Source organism: Rhinoraja longicauda, chromosome 5, assembly GCF_053455715.1.
Source record: "Rhinoraja longicauda isolate Sanriku21f chromosome 5, sRhiLon1.1, whole genome shotgun sequence".
Classification (NCBI taxonomy): domain Eukaryota; kingdom Metazoa; phylum Chordata; class Chondrichthyes; order Rajiformes; family Arhynchobatidae; genus Rhinoraja; species Rhinoraja longicauda.
Genome location: NC_135957.1, coordinates 43714336 through 43731471, shown reverse-complemented (window position 1 = coordinate 43731471; position 17136 = coordinate 43714336). Strand labels below are relative to the sequence as shown.

Here is a 17136-nt window from a genome sequence, read left to right as displayed (position 1 = left end):
AATTTAAAGAAAAGTCAAACAAGGAATTTGCCTTGAAAAGTCAAACAAGGAATTTGATTGATCTTCAATGTAATTTATTTTGTATTTATGGCAGACAGAACATCTCAAAGATCTCTGCAGAGATTGCATGCAAAGATTTCTGAAAGGCAATATCATCTAACCTAAAAAATAATATTATTAGTGCAGTAAGCTATCTATTTGAAGTACACCAACATAAAGATGTAAATGCAATATACCTTGAAAAAATAGCAGATGAATAACGGGGAAAGAAATATTTTGTGTTCATGTCACCTTTCATTCTCATCAAATGTTCCAATGCAATTGCAACTAATGAATGGCTTTTGAAGCTAATACTTTGCAACAAGATCTGAAGAAAACGGGAGAATAATCAGGCCATCTGTTTGTTGGGTGAAAGAAGAATATCAATCAGAACAGCTCCCCTATTCTTCATTCATTTGTGCTTTGGGATCAGAACTTAACTCACTGAGTTAAAGTAAGGACAGGACCAACAAAATCAAATGCCTCTGCAGCTTCCCTCTCTTTACTAGAAAAAAACAGGCCAAATGTTTAAGGTTGCTTCTGGCCCCAGTGTCAAACTTTGCTATGTATCTGCGACCTCCCTCCTATCTCATCAAACTATGTCTCATTAATTTGATTCTCATCCTGTTCCTTTCTGATCCCCAGATGAGTCCATATTGTTGGTAGTTCTCATGTTTGGCTCCATTCTTTCTCTTCAAATCTTTTGTGAACAACCCAATAAACCTGGCTTCCACACTTGTAGACTACAACTCTATCTGCAGCCTCCACTTCCTGTTCTTGATATTAGCGCATCTCCCTTTACCCATGCACTGTGCATAATTTCTCCACCATTGGCTGAGGAAAAATGGCCTTCAACTAAATGTTGTGTAAACTGAGGCTATTTTTATTGTCAGTACATACAAATTCCTTTTCTTTGACATAGCATCCATCCTTATTTCTGGCAATTATCCAAAATTGAACCTGAACATTCCTGTATTTGACCCTTTTGCCGAACACTTGCGCTTGGTCCGCCAAGGCCTGCTGAATCCCCGGTGCGAACCATTTTAATTCCAATTCCCATTCCTGTTCCCATACTGACCTTTCGGTCCTGGGCCACCTCCATTGCCAGAGGCAAAACTGGAAGAACACCTCGTCTAATGCTTGGGTAGCTTGCAACCCAATCCAACCATCTGCCTACCAAAAAACCCCACCTCACCTGTATCAATCTAATACCTGTCACGCTTTGTCTCGTTCCTCCTCAATTCCAGCTTTCAACCCCACACTTCCCCCCACACCCAATCTCCCCTGGCTTACCCCTTCCCTTTCACAATCAGACTGATGAAGGGTCCCGACCCGAAACGTCACCTATCCTTATTCTTCAGAGATTTCGTTTCGAGATACAGGCCCTTCGACCCAGCGAGTCCGCGCCGACTAGTGATCCACCCACATTAACACTACCCTTCACATACTAGGGACAATTAACACTTATACCAAGAAAACAAACCAAAGGCAATTAACTTACAAATCTGTATCTCTTTGAAATGTACAAGAAAACTGAAGATCTTGGAGAAAATCCATGCGGTCACAGGGAGAACAAACAAACTCCATACAGACAGCACCTGTAGTCGGGACGGAACCCACGTCTCTGGCGCTGCAAGCGCTGTAAGGCAGCCACTTCACCGCTGTGCCACCATGCTGCCCTTATGCTGCCTGACCTGCTGAGTTTCTCCAGCACTTTGTGTCTTCTTGTGTTTCTGCATCTTAATAACCCTAGCTGCAGTCCCCACCAGCTCCTGGCCTGGATAAAGTATTTTCTGATCGTTGCTGTGAGAGTGAAGGGAATTCATATTGAACTCTCATGTTCTCAAATTGTGTTTCCTGACTGGTGGTCTGTTCCTCCCTGAACTAATGGGAGCTTGCAAATCAGCATCCTCGTACATCCTGATGGAGTCTTCTTATGGAAAAAGATGCTCCCTTTCTTTTGATACAACTCCCTCATGTTGTAACAAGCAAGGAACTGGGAAATAGCTTTGATCAACTGAAATGATCCAGGAGCAAAGAAGTTCAGGATGGCAATGCCCTTGGGCTCCATTGGCAAAGCAGTCAAGACACGAGCAGATGTCTATGCCTAGAATAGACCACGCGTCTAAAAACTTTAAAAAGCTTTTGTCTCCAGGGGCAATGCTTTTCGAGGAGCTTTATACACTTGGAGATCCATGCATCCTTTTTCCCCACCAAACTCGTGGCCAGCCTCTGACAGCTGCACCCAGTGGGATCGTCATGGGATGAGGCTCGATGAAAAGAAAATAACCTGGGCGTCTCACCAGAACTCTCAGCAGCAGCAGCAGCAGCCTGCCCTCTCCAGCTGTCTCTGGCTGCCTACAAAGCGCAGTGCAATGTACAATGAAATATTACACATGTACCAAAGACACTGAAAATCAAAACAGTCCAGATCGTAAAATGAAAACAATGGATAGCAGCATCTTTTGAAACAGAAATAGAGGTAACATTTTAGTTGGGAACATTTTTTTGGACTGCAGAAACACTTCTGTTCATACAAAACTGTGATAATACTTCCCAGTGACAACTGACTTCATTTCTTACACATCACACGATGAAGGGAAGCATACATGCATTAATATTTTGCATAGCAGGAATTGTTGGGTTGTATTTCACATAGAGCATGATTCCCACAAACAGACTGCGTAATGTAATGCCAAGAAGCATCAAATGCTGCGTAATGTGATAAATTGTTTCCCAACAACTAGTGTCCATATGTATGGTTTTCTTGGGGCTACAGGCCAGGAATGGTTCCAATGGATGCAAATTTCAATATCACAATGGATACAAATTTCAAAATTGAGTTGTAGGTCTGACTCTTCACTCGTAAATCATCCTATCAGATGCTTCATAACTTGCTTTGCCAATTGCTCTGCCCAAGATCGCAAGACATTGTCGAGAGTTGTGGATGCATCATGCAAACCAGCCTCTCCTCACCCCTATTCAACTCCATCTATGCCACCTTGTCTTGGGAAAGTAGCATTATCAAGGACCACTGACACCCCTGTCATTTCCTCTTGTGTCCTCTCCAATTGGGCAGAATATACAAAAGCTTGAAAGCATGCACCACCAGATTCAGAAACAGCTTCTTCCCTGCTGTTATTAGACTATTGTACAGACGTCTTGAAGCTGTGGGTGTGGTCCAGAACTCCCAATCTACCCCATTGCAGCCATCGCATTTTTTAAATTTGCTTTTTCTCTCCAGCTTCTGCAGTGTGTTCTGCATTCTGTTTCCTTTCTCTTTACAACTACCTGTTGGACTTGTGTATGGTGTGATTTGCCTGGACAATACGTAGAATTAAGGTTTTTTATTGGATCTGGGTGCACATGACAATAATAACCAATACCAATGAATGCAGACAGTTCTGTGATGACCTGCAAGCATTCACCACTCAAGTGGTGACAGGATTGGGATTTGGTGCATACGTGCGACTTTCTAACGGGTTGTGCCAATGAATCTGCCGATAGACTCCAGAGATCAACACTGGATCATGAAAATTGGTTGATGTTCCCTGGCACTCTGACCAAAGCCTGTATCAGGTTAGACTACAACTATCAGGTTACAACTACAAACATGATACTTAACAATTAGGTAAACTTCCTCTCATTATTTGTATTTGTCTTCATGTTTTTAATTATTTAAATGTATTAAAGCGTTTGAGGTGATTTTTGTTTAAGATCTCCTAAAATTAATTTATGAATTGCTGATTTTGTTCTTATTAGCTCTTGCTATGTTTCTGAACGTTATGGGTGTTCAGATGTATTAAAAGTGACAGCTTTCACAACTGGCGACGGATGTGTGGCTTTGCTGTTTATCCAAGATTTTGGTGACATTTTGTGGGTGATGCTGGTTCGGACTCTTGTGACCTGATTTGGTCATGTGAGTCCCTGGCCAGTCAGAGTCATGCAAGTGAATTTGGGCTGCAGAATCTGAACCAAACTGAGTGCTGTGACGTGCTCCCTCAGCAGGGTCCAGACCATGATATCACGAGGAATAATATTATAGTACTGCTCTATCATTATAATCTATATCATTAACATCATTATAAACCTGCTGAACCTTTAACCGTGCACCTTTTTTTAAATTATCGTACATTAAATGTGATTGATGAGTTGTGATTATTCATGCTACTTTTTTATTTTCGTGCTATTGGATCTACTTCTGGTAATCAGCAAGATTTGTTAGAGCAAGGCTGTTAGAGCAAGATTTGAATACATAATAAAACTCCATGAATTATGTTTTTGTACCAGATTTTATTTGTATACCCCTGACAACCTTTCTTTGGATTGGAGTTGGGAACATTTGTTAGATAACTCACAAGATTTTTTTGTAAGATAACTTGGATTTGCACTTATTGCTTGACATTTATCATTTTAGTTTGAGTGATGTTTGAGGATCATCTAAATGGATTATTTGATTTGATTATGTTAACTTGGATTTGTTTTTCACAGAAATCACCGGCAAAGAAGTTGGGCCATGCAATTAGCAAATCCCTTGGATGTGTACCAAGTCGAGAGCCTCCTCATCCTATTTATCCTGAGTTGCCAGAAAAACCTCTAGATTTGGCTCATGTAGTGTGAGTACTCAATTTGTGTATCTTTTTATTGGCAAGCAAGTTTAAGCTTAAAATTGACCAAGGAGAGTTTGGTACTGTTTCTTTGCTGAGTTGCAGTATATTATTTTTGGATAGCTTTATGGCTGTTTCTCTATGAATAATGTGTAATCTAATTTGCACAGTTTGCATTCACCTTTTAAAGCTGCTCCATGATATTGGCAGTAAAAATGAATGGCATATTTTCTATTTGGATTAATGCCAATTATCAATGAACACTAAATTCCATTTGACCTTTATTTCCAAAAATGTCCTCGCTAAGACTTATAGAATAGTCCTTTCAGAAGTTGCAAGATAGAAGAGAGTGAAATCCAGATCTGACAGGAACAGGGGTAGGTCATTTATCTTCTGTCAAAAGACCAAATCATGGGTGATCTGAACCATAACAGTTGATTGCAGCTTAATAATTACAATTCACCCAGCAGTTACAGCATTTTTCACAAAGTACAAAGTAAAATACCACTGAAAATATTGCTTCCACAGGAATGGTGACTGGAAATTTTTAATTCATTTTGAAACTATGAAGATTAATCTTGCATTTTCCCCCACCCTCATTTTATTTTGAATAAGTAGTATTCTGCAGAAGTTCAGTTTTTAACTGCATATATTAGTTTTATATGTTGTCTTGGCCTTGTTGCGAGAAACCTATCCAAGCAGGACACCTCTGCATTATTCCGTTATGCCTTTCATGTGGTTAAAGTCCATTTGATGAGTTCAGTGAAACATTTTGCAAGTTCAAAATATTTAGGAATTATTGCAAAATGATTTGTTTAAATTATTCATTGTCCAGTCAAAGTAATATTTTGAACATAGTGCAAGTTAAAACTGATATTATCCCCCACAAACAAACAAAATGTTGCTTTGTTGTTGAATTGGTTCAGTTTGACAGCTGAGCTAATTTCTACCTAATCCTTTTGATTTTACTCCAACTTTCTCATGAGCAAAGACAGATTCATTTTTCATTGTTAAAATCAATGAAGGTATTTGCTCTTTGCTTCAATTTATGGATATGCTGCTCAGAATTTTTTTAAAGTGTGAAACTGCATTTTAAATAGTAACATTACTGCATGTTGAATTGAGAATTCAAGGGGGATTTCTCTCCCTTCCAAAACGTGTTTCACAGATAGCCGGCGTCCTTGCTTTAAAAGTAACATGGATGAAACTGCGGAAAACGTGTGCATTGGATGTTTAATTGAACCCTGTGGTGTACTGATGTTGTTTATTTGACACCTTGGAAATTTGAGTCCAAATCAGAATTGTTGTGCATTGATGCCTTAAAATCATCTAACTTTTGTGGTTGGAGGTTGTCAAGTCTGTATACCTGATAGTGTGAGATCAGGTTGTAGTATGGCAATCGTTAAGTGATTTATTTTATGCTACCTGCAGAGAAGATGAACCGTGTAAAGGAATACCCAGTGACACTGCATATATTTTATTGGTGCTTAATGAAGACATGTTAGTCTTTACAGGCTCATTTCTAAAACAATAGAAATTCAAATCTGCTGTACTCACTCAAGTAAGAACACCTATCTCTAGAGTTTTGTGTCAGCAGTGGAAGCTGACAGAATTTTTTTTTGTATTAATATGAAAGTAGGAGCAGCTAGCTGTAGGTATTCAGCTCATTAACTGCCCCCAGTCAGTCTGATCATGCAAATCTCATCATTTATTCAACATCTCAACCTGATGGTTGCACCTGAATGCAATTTATTATCTTAGCTTTGCAAATTTTAGTTTAGTTTAGAGATACAGCACGGAAACAGGCCCTTCGGCCCATCGAGTCCGCACCGACCAGCGATCCCCGCACATTAACACGATCCTACTACTAGGGTCAATTTACACATTCACCAAGCCAATTAACCTACATACCTGTTCGTCTTTGGAGTGTGGGAGGAAACCTAAGATCTCTGAGAAAAACCACGTTGTCACGGGGAGAGCGTACAAACTCCGGTCAGACAGTACCTGTAGTCGGGATCTAACCCGGATCTCTGGTGCTGCAAGTGTTGTAAGGCAGCAACTCTTTCGCTGCGCCACCATGCCGCCCTGTTGATTATGCCGTCTTATAGAGTTTTTCTGAGTTTTGCAGAAGTTAAGATGAAGCGACATATCTCAATGGTGCTTTATCATAAATTCTTCTCATTCAATGGGAACTGTTGCACTGAAAAATGTACAATTGAAGCTCCAAGTTATTAAAGGATAACAAAGTTATACCTGGAATGAGCCCCTCATTTTGCTCCAGGGTATACTTAATTCATCTCCAAAATTTAGCACTTTATCCAATGTACTGTTGTGAGCTTTTCCATTTCCCACACAACCAGGATTATGATCTTGGAGTGGGAGGGACTGACTGAAGTGCCACGCAAGGGAGGATTCTGTGTCATTGTCCCATATTCAGTAAATCTGCGTTAAAACTAGAATTTAAATTCTGGATTTTTTGTATAGGCAATTGAATGGCATCATTTTCTCTCATGATTATGCTGTTCAAAAGGAAGCCCATTCTGTTAATTGGGCTTGAGTGATGACTGTACAAGTGATTCTTACCGATCAGCTAGAAGTAGACAAACTAATTTGATTTGACATATTTATTGTCAAATGAAATGAGGCATTTGCTGGGAGGCCGATGACATGTTTATCCATGTTCGTCCTGTTGAGGCGATGAGGTAAACTGTTCTTGCAGTTGCAGAGGCAGCTTCCAGTGGCACAACACAAAAACTCTGGGAAGAATAAAAATCAGGTACAATCTTCAGTGCTGTTTTCAATAGTTCTTTTCAATAGAGGAAAACCGTTTTGAACTGGCAATTGGTAACAATGAGACAATGAATCATTTCCTCTGAAGTGGCATTCAATCAAAATAAACTAATTCTGTTTTGGGACTTTCTAATGGATTTTACTGTCTCTTTTAGTTTAATCTGTAGAACAGATTAGATTGAATTATTATACAAAACTAGATTATGCAGAATAGTTTATTGATGCCCTGTTACTGGTCACATATAGCTTTGTAGCAATGTTTTTATAATTGTTTTCTCTTGGTGGTGTGTCACATACATTTTTCAGAATGTTACTGCTGTACATTCGGCCTGATGAATTATGACGAGACTTGCTACAAGTTTCCTTCAGGAAATGCGAGTTAGTTCATGTTTGCAAAGATTAATAGTGGAATGGGCCTTGACAGTTTGGAATGACATTCGTAGCATGATTCACAAGGCTACGGTGAGCGCAAAATGGGAAGGAGTTAATGAAGTATTTATCATCTATGCTTGCAATAATTAAATCAAGGAAATGTGATTTTATTGGAGTTTTGTTTATTGGTGATTTGAATGAAGAACTATGAATTTAAAAATCTGCATATGTAACTGCAGATCAGCTGCAGAGCGCAATCTCTTTGGAAACTTGCAGAGGTCATCTTAATAAAACCCAGAACTTTGACCTTATTCCAGGCTTGATCTCATTGTGATTGGATCAGGAGACCTGTATTATTAGATGTTTTCTTGGACACTTTGTGTCATAAATTGCCAGAAATGTGATTTGAAAAATAGGGGTTGATCAGGTACAAGGCTTATAGTGTACCTGAGATCTGAGTGAACAATGGGAGTCAACAAGGTGAATTAGAATCAAAGTGAGAAGTAATGAGAAGTAATGTGAGGGAAAGAATAGAGTGAGAAGAGAGAATGAGAAAGCAGGAAAACCTTGTTTTTATTTTTAGAATTGGCTATTCAGGTATTTTATATAGTTTAAATTCTCTTTATGAGCAAAGGATGATGGACATTACATTCACTAGATTCATGATGTTTAAATTATCCTTAATATTTCACATATTTCTATGAAAACATTGAATTGGTAATGATTTTTTTTGTTTCCACTTATCTTAAAATTCTGACTGCGGAGATCATCCTGCCTTTGGTGAAAAGCAACTGGTGGAGCAGTCTAAGTTAGCCAAAGATAGACACAAAAAGCTGGAGTAACTCTGTGGGTCAGACAGCATCTCTGGAGAAAAAGAAGAGGTCGCATTTCGGGTCGAGACCCTTTTTCAGAATGAGAGGCAGGGAAAGGGAAACGAGAGATATAGATGATGTATAGAACAAAGGAATGAAAAACATACAAGAAAGTAACAAGGATACAGGCCATTGCTAGCTATTTGCTAGGTGAGAACGAGAAGCTGGTGCGACTGGGTGGGGGAGGGAATGCAGGGCCACCAGAAGTTGGCCACCAGAGATCAGTAGTTTTGAGTTTCTTAATTCTTTGAATTTTTGTAGCTGATTTGTGGTCAAGTAGTATTCTGTTTTTTTTTTAACATTCTACTGTTATAGTTGAGAACATAATGTGTGGTTTGGTGTCAGTTTTGGTTAGCTCACTGCCATCTTCAGTGGTATGAAATCCGTGCCTTTAGTCTCTGTCGAGTTTTAGTTGTGCTGCTTTGCCATTAAAGGGAATGCTTTATCACAGAGATGTTGATCTTTCATACTTGATTAGTCAGCTACTTCAAACCAGTATTGCTCAGGTCTCATAGTTCACCCTTTAACATTCACTGAATGTGCGGAATACTCGCTCATCATTTTTCACTTTAGATGACAGGAAATATCTGGTGGTCTTGTATACTTGTTAAACAGGTCAAAATATGAAACAATGCAATATTTATACACAAGGGTTGGAATTGGTGCAAAGTATATCTATAGAAAGTTGCCGTTCATGTCTTGAAAGGTAATAAACCTTCTAGGAAATCAATTGTTATGGAGTCACAATGTCTAATTTGTAATGGAGGTATGGACCAATACTGTGCAGAAACATGCCCTCTGAACCAAGTTGACCTACCGAGCTGGTCCCATTTGCATGCGCCTGGCACATATCCCTCCATTCTTCCCCTGCACGCATCTAAGAGTCTTTTAAATTTTGGCATATTTGATATGGATGTAATATTATTTAATACGGAATGTAATCTTCTGGTATGTCTGAGGCACAAAATCTGATCTTTTTTATTCTTTTTGCATTTTGTGATGGACTTCGAGAGCCACTCTTTGCCATTTTACAACTCAGTTATTACATGGCCATTCTGTGAATATTAATCTTGAGTATGAGCCGTAATGTGTGAAATGTGTTGGCTGATTTTGTTTCAATGTGCAATGGATAAATAGCTTGTAACGTGGATCCTTCCCAAATTACTGCTCTGAATCTGAATTACCTTTATTGTCATTCAAAATGAATTGAACGAAAATCATTTGCCTCGCAGCCACAACAAAACAGAGTAAAAGACACAAGACACACAATTTTAACACAAACATCCATCACAGTGACTCCTCCAGACACCCCTTCATTGTGATGGAAGGCAAAAAAAAATCTTCTCTCTTCCCCCATGCTTCTCCCATGGACAGATAGTTCGACTTCTGCCGTGGCGACTGGGGCTCCCGACTCGCGCAGCCCCTGCAAGGAGATGGAAGGTTCCGCGGCCGAGCCGTACCGGGCGATGGAAGGCCCCGCGACCGAGCCGTGCCGGGCGATGAAAAGTCCCGCGGCCGAGCCGCGCCGGGTGCCGGAAGGCCCCGCGGCCGAGCCGCGCCGGGTGATGGAAGGCCCCGCGGCCGAGCCGCGCCGGGTGCTGGAAGGTCCCGCGGCCGAGCCGTGCCTCGAGGAAGAGATTTTAAAAAAAGAAAGGTTTTCCCCACCTTCCCCTCCCCCCCACCCACATATTCACAGCTAAATAGACCACTACACACATCTAACACTAACACATAGACAAAAAAAGAAAAAAGACAAACAGACTGCCGGCGAGCCGCAGCCGCATGGCAGCACAGCCATCCACCAAGATGCAACCTTAAATGACATATTCATCTGCATTCCACACTGCTCCTCCTTCAAAAATAGCTTTTCTCCTTGCTGTGATTTGCTTTAATAACTTCCCAATATCTTGAGATTAAGTGAAATGTTCTGTTCTAGCACTGTTATGTTTAAGACTAGCTGAAGTCAAAGATAAAAGATCTTTGTTGTCACTGTATTGCTAACAGTGTCTTTGATGCATCAGTTGTTTTTCTTGCACCCTGGTGGGAATCCTGAGTAACACACTGAGCTGAAAGTTCCAAGGAACACATCCTCCTCCTTCAACCAAGTTGTCAGTTATGCATGTGTGCTTTTGGAGAGCCAAAACAAAATGTTCGTGTACAAGTGCGTTGTTGAAACAGTGTTGAATCCCATGGGTGTGTTGAAGAGCTTTTATCAGTTAACTACACAACTTGTTGACGCAGTTTTTCCTTTGCTGTTGCTGTCATAAATATACGGGAGAGATGAAGGAAAGGCTTGGGAATAAGAAAGCAATAAAATGTGCTGTAAGAGTATCAGCTGAGATGAGTGCAAGGGAGTTCAAGTGATTTCTGAGGTGAAACTAATGTCTATATCCACAAGGATGTTGGTAGCCAGTTACCATTGATAGATGGAGAGAGCACAGCCACTCTGACCTGGATTTGATCCTGACTCGGACTGTACAGTGGGGGTGGAGTTTGCATGTTCTCACTGTGATTCCGTGGGTTTCATCCGAACGCTTTGTTTTTGTCCCACAACCCAAGGGCTTGCTGGTAAGTAAATCGGTGACAGTAAATCAGTCTAATCTAGATGGTTGGCAGGAGAACCAGGGAGCTGACAGACACGTGAGATACAATAGGTTGCAGAGAAACAATTGGAGGAATGGAATTGATGGGAATTCTCTGTGACTCAGTGTAGACTTGATGAGCCAAATATTGTTGTCCTGAAATTTCACATCATATAGCTGGCTGATAACACCTTGGAACTGCTGAATGGCAGGCTCTCAAACAGCATATTTCGGTAATATGGGTGTACCAACTGACCACGCTGATCAACCCACTCCTGACAAATTTGCGAGATGGCATTTGCCCATTTCCCATCTTTGTCAAAGCTGTCAAAGTTTTTAAATGCTTCTGAATATCTCTTAAATTCTAAAACACATTAGGTCATATGTAATGGGAGCATAATCAGGCCATTCGGCCCATCATGCCTCCTGCGCCATTCAATTATGGGTGATCTATCTCTCCCTCCTAACCCCATTGTCATGCCTTCTCCCCATAACCCCTGACACCCGTACTGATCAAGAATCTATCTATCTCTGTGGCAGAATTCCAGATTCCCCACCCTCTGACTAAAAACATTCCTTCTCATCTCTTTACTAAAAGAACGTCCTTTAATTCTGAGGCTGTGACCTCTAGTCCTGGACTCTCCCACTAGTGGAAGCATCCTCTCCACATCCACTCTATCCAAGCCTTTTGGAAAGAGTTGAGTATCAATCCTATCATATAGCCTATCCTATCCAAACTTAAAACCAATCAAAAAGGAAAGAAAAAGAAATTCAACTTAAAACAAAAAGTAATCTAAAACACTTCAGCAACTTCAGATAATTTGAGCCTATAAGCAAATACATGATCCCAGAATAGCTTCCCCAACATAAAGTAAAAACTGTCTTTGCAGGCGTGATCTGCTGATAAGATCCACATTGGAAGAGTTTACTTGAAGACCTTGATTTAACTTTCCACATTTGTCCTTCATTCAGTGTGTTTCTCAGACACGATGTTTGAATTATGCTCAGAATGTTGTAGTCCTTTCTCTGCTTGCTCTAAAGGACATTAGCTCTTTGTTATTTTTGAAGGTCAGGATAGTGTTCTGTTCTTCTAGTCTGTCTGTCAAGGATTAGTTATCTCAGTAACATAAAAGGACAAGAAAATTTGGAAAACTCTGCTTAACTGACATACTGCAATGGGATGGATTAATTAAAAATAGAAAAGAAATAAACATATAAACATAAGATTTAGACGTAGTAGCCCACTGAGCACTTAAAGCCCTTAATGTCTGCTTTGTCAATCAGGAAGATTAATGATGATATTATGGCGAGTCTGGAGGCTCGTTCTTTGTTGAAGAAGTTTATTGCGACAGCAACATTTGATTACAAAGTTTAACGAACGAGATTACAGACAACCATTAACTCTAACTGTTCACTTCGAAGAACTCGCCTAACTGACTGGTTTTAGGCGCCAAAACCACACGTGACGATGCTGTCCAATCAGCGGGCTCAACTCCCTGGACCAATCCCTACGGTCGCCCTCACACGTGACCTTACTGGCCAATCTGAGGGTTCGACTCCCAAGACCGATCTCTATGGTCGCTACATGACCCCCCCCCAGAACCCGAGGTACGGAACCTAGCAGGGAGCCGGACTTCACGACCAGAATGAGTAAGGAGAGGGACTGCCGAAACCACAGGAGCAGGGGGTCCCGGATCTGGTGGAACTGCAGGAGGACAGTCCCGCCGAGGCGGTTGGCCGACCAGGACAGGGCTGTCCGGATCCAAGTGCGCAGGTTTGAGCCTGGACACCGAGACAAGCTCATTCCTGCTGCCCACACCCAAGGTGAAGGTGACCGTCCCTTTACGCAACACGCGGAACGGGCCTTCATAGACCCTCTGCAATGGGTAACGATGGGCATCCCTACGCAGAAACACAAACTCACAGTCCTTCAAGGCGGGTGGTTCGTGTACCATGAAACACCCATGATGCGAAGTAGGAACTGGAGCCAAGGAACCCACGTGTGCCCGGAGTAATGCCAAAACCAACGGAACCGAAGGCTGCTGACCAGTGGACTCCGGCAGGAAATCCCCGGGCACTCGAAGTGGCGAGCCATATACTAGTTCTACGGACGAAGCACCGAGGTCCTGCTTAGGAGCAGTCCGGATGCCCAAAAGGACCCAGGGAAGTTGGTCTACCCAGTCCGGGCCTTCCAGCCTTGCACTGAGGGCCGCCTTAAGTTGCCGGTGAAACCTCTCCACGAGCCCATTAGCCTGTGGGTGGTACGCCGTGGTGTGCTGCAACCGTGAGCCGTACAGCTCCGCCAGCGTGGCCCAAAGGGCAGAGGTGAACTGGGATCCCCTGTCTGTGGTAATGACGGACGGAACACTGAAACGGGCCACCCAATGGAGGGCCAGGGCCCGGGCACAAGAGGCAGCGGAGGTATCGGACAACGGGAAAGCCTCCGCCCACCGGGTGAATCGATCAACCACCGTGAGCAAATGAGTGTAACCCCGGGAGGAAGGTAAAGGTCCAACTAAATCAACATGAATATGGACAAAACGGACCGCTGGAACCGCAAACTCTTGTACCGGGGGTTGGACATGGCGGTGAACTTTAGCGGTCTGGCAGGGAACGCAGGAACGCGCCCAAGTGGCTACCTGCTTGCGCAGGCCATGCCACACAAACCGAGCGGCCACCAAGGCAGAGGTTGAGCAGATGGATGGGTGCGCCAGCCCGTGAATAGCATCAAACACCCGGCGCTGGAGGGAGGCCGGCACTACCGGCCTGGGACGGGGAAGGGAAACATCATTCCAGACTTTTGTACCCGCAGGCCCGCAGGCCACCTGGGCCAACTTCAACCCCGAAGTGGTGGACTGGTATGCCGAGGCAGTGTCGGCCAGGAGCTGTGCCTCCGCAAGCTCCCGGAGATCCACCTCGCATTCCACCGCTGAAATGGGGGAAACGGCTGGCCGGGACAGGGAGTCAGCAACGGCATTAAGCTTACCCGCGACATGACGGACATCGGTAGTAAGATGGCAGTCTGGGTCAGACAATTTGGAAAAAGCAAAAGTCAACGGTTTGTGGTCCGTAAAGGCCACAAACGGGAGGCCCTCCAGGAAGTACCTAAAGTGACGGACAGCTAAATAGAGAGCCAGAAGCTCTCGGTCAAAGGCGCTATACTTCAGCTCAGCCGCACTCAGCTGTCGGCTGAAAAACGCCAAGGGCTGCCAAAGGCCACCCACCTGCTGTTCCAAAACCCCTCCCACCGCCACGTCCGACGCATCAACCGTCAGGGCCGTGGGGGCAGAGGCGCTTGGGTGGACAAGCATGGTGGCGTCTGCCAGAGCCGCTTTAGCTGCCTCGAAAGCTGTCTCAGCGGCCGTGGACCATTCTAACTCCACAGGTTTGCCCGCGAGGCACTGGAAGAGCGGGCGCATGACCCGTGCAGCTACCGGGACGAACCTATGGTAGAAGTTCACCATGCCCACGAACTCCTGCAACCCCTTCACTGTGGTGGGCCGCGGGAATGCACGGATAGCCTCCACCTTCTCGGGTAAAGGGGTGGCGCCGGCAGGGGAGATTCGGTGTCCTAAGAATTCAAGGTCATGGAGGCCAAATTGACACTTGGAGGGTTGGATGATGAGCCCGTGGTCTTGGAGCCGCTGGAACACGGTCCGCAAGTGGGCCAGGTGTTCCTGCTCCGAGGGGCTGGCTACCAGGATATCATCTAAATAAATGAAAACAAAAGGCAAATCACGACCAACACGGTCCATGAGTCGCTGAAAAGCCGGTGCCGCGTTCTTTAAACCGAAAGGCATACGCAACCATTCGAACAACCCGAACGGAGTGATCGTGGCAGTCTTTGGTATGTTCTCCGGGTGCACAGGAATCTGGTGGTAGCCCCGCACCAAATCGATTTTGGAGAAAACCACGGCACCTTCCAGCCCAGACGAGAAGTCTTGGAGATGCGGTATGGGGTAGCGGTCGGCCGTGGTGACGGCATTGAGACGCCGGTAATTGCCGCATGGTCTCCACCCCCCAGATGCTTTGGAGACCATATGCAACGGAGAGGCCCATTTCCTCCATCTTCCGGAATTCCGCCCGCGCCACCACCAGTTTGTCGGGCGGCAACCTTCTGGCCCTAGCGAAGACGGGGGGTCCCTCGGTGCGGATGTGGTGGACTACGCCGTGCCGGGCAGAAGGGGCGTCGAACCGCTGAACAAGCAGCTCCGGAAACTCCGCCAGGACTGCAGCATACGGGTCGGGGGCCGCGACGACGGCCTGGACAGTCGGGCTGGGCAGGGTGGCGGCCGGTAGAGCGGCGGGCTCATCGCTGCTGGCGGAGGGTCGAAGGCCGTTACCGCGGACATCGGGGACTAGTGAAAAGGCCCAGAGGAAATCTGCGACCAGGATCACCTGACCGACTTCCGCGATGATGAATGGCCATTCGTACGTGCGGGTGCCGAGAGCCAGGGACATTGTCCGCGTACCGTACGTGCGGATGGGGCTGCCGTTAACCGCGATGAGGGTAGGCCCTGTCTTAACCGATCGGGTTTCGAGGTCGGTCGGCGGCACGATGCTGACTATGGCTCCCGTGTCAACCAAAAATTCCGTGTCCGTGATTCGATCTCGGACGTAGAGGCGTCGGTTTTGGCCAATCGCAACCGCCTCTATGTACGATCGGCCGAGGCATTTCCCGAGAAGGTGCAAGGTGAGCGGCAGTTGCGGGCTTCTCCACCCCATCGTAGATGGTAAAAACACCAGCCGCGCTTGTGCGGATCTTTTTGCGGGCTTTTGGAGAATTGGCGGGAGACGCGGCACCATCTTTGTGCCGCTGCGGGCCGCCCGCTGATGCCGAGACCTTGTTGATCGAACTGTTTCTTTTTGATTTGGACGCCATGAGCGCATCAGCTTTCTCTGCATATGCCACGGGGTCCTTAAAAGAACAATCCGTGAGCATGAGCTTGACGTCCTCGGGAAGCTGCTCTCTGAAAGCCTGCTCGAACATGAGGCAATCCGTGTGTTCACCTGCTAACGCCAACATTTCGGCCATGAGGGCGGACGGCAGCCGATCTCCGAGATCCGGTAGGTGCATAAGCCTCTTAGCTCGGTCATGCCTACTGAATCCGAAAGTTCGTAACAGGAGTACCATCAGTGCCTCGTACTTGCCGTCTGCAGGCGGGTCAACGATGAACCGCATCACCCGCGCGGACGTCTCCGGCGGTAGAGCGCTGACGAGGTAATAGTACTTTGTCGCGTCCGTCGAGATGTTTCTTAGGTGAAACTGTGCTTCGGCATGGACAAACCAGGATTGCGGTTGATGTGCCCTAAACGGCGGAAGGTGAACGCTGACGTCGCTTAGCTGCGGTGTGCCGGGCGTAGGAACCGAAGACGAGGCGTCTTGTTCACCCATGGTAGGTGATCGGCTGGATCACGTCGAGGTCACCAATATGGCGAGTCTGGAGGCTCGTTCTTTGTTGAAGAAGTTTATTGCGACAGCAACATTCGATTACAAAGTTTAACGAACGAGATTACAGACAACCATTAACTCTAACTGTTCACTTCGAAGAACTTGCCTAACTGACTGGTTTTGGGCGCCAAAACCACACGTGACGACGCTGTCCAATCAGCGGGCTCAACTCCCTGGACCAATCCCTATGGTCGCCCTCACACGTGACCTTGCTGGCCAATCTGAGGGTTCGACTCTCAAGACCGATCTCTATGGTCGCTACAATATTTGACTTTGCCGACTTTCCTGTAAAACCCTGTATCCCTTTATTCCCTCAGTGTCAAAAAATCTGTCTACATTAAAGATAGAAAGCTCCGCCGTTTGTTGATTCATTGCTGCATCAAGACATGACAGTTGGCAAAATACTGATGCTTTGCTCTTTT

The 17136-nt window shown here is 44.7% G+C and overlaps 1 protein-coding gene across 14 annotated transcripts in view; it reads left to right on the top strand.

Moving 5' to 3' along the window:
• Positions 1-17136, top strand: part of dtnba (dystrobrevin, beta a) — a 335231-nt gene that overhangs the window by 181420 nt on the left and 136675 nt on the right. For all 14 annotated transcript variants that reach the window (XM_078399376.1, XM_078399375.1, XM_078399378.1 and 11 more), the window contains one exon: positions 4531-4655. In XM_078399376.1, coding sequence (XP_078255502.1) covers positions 4531-4655 — 125 coding nt within the window. The remainder of the gene's footprint in view (positions 1-4530; positions 4656-17136) is intronic.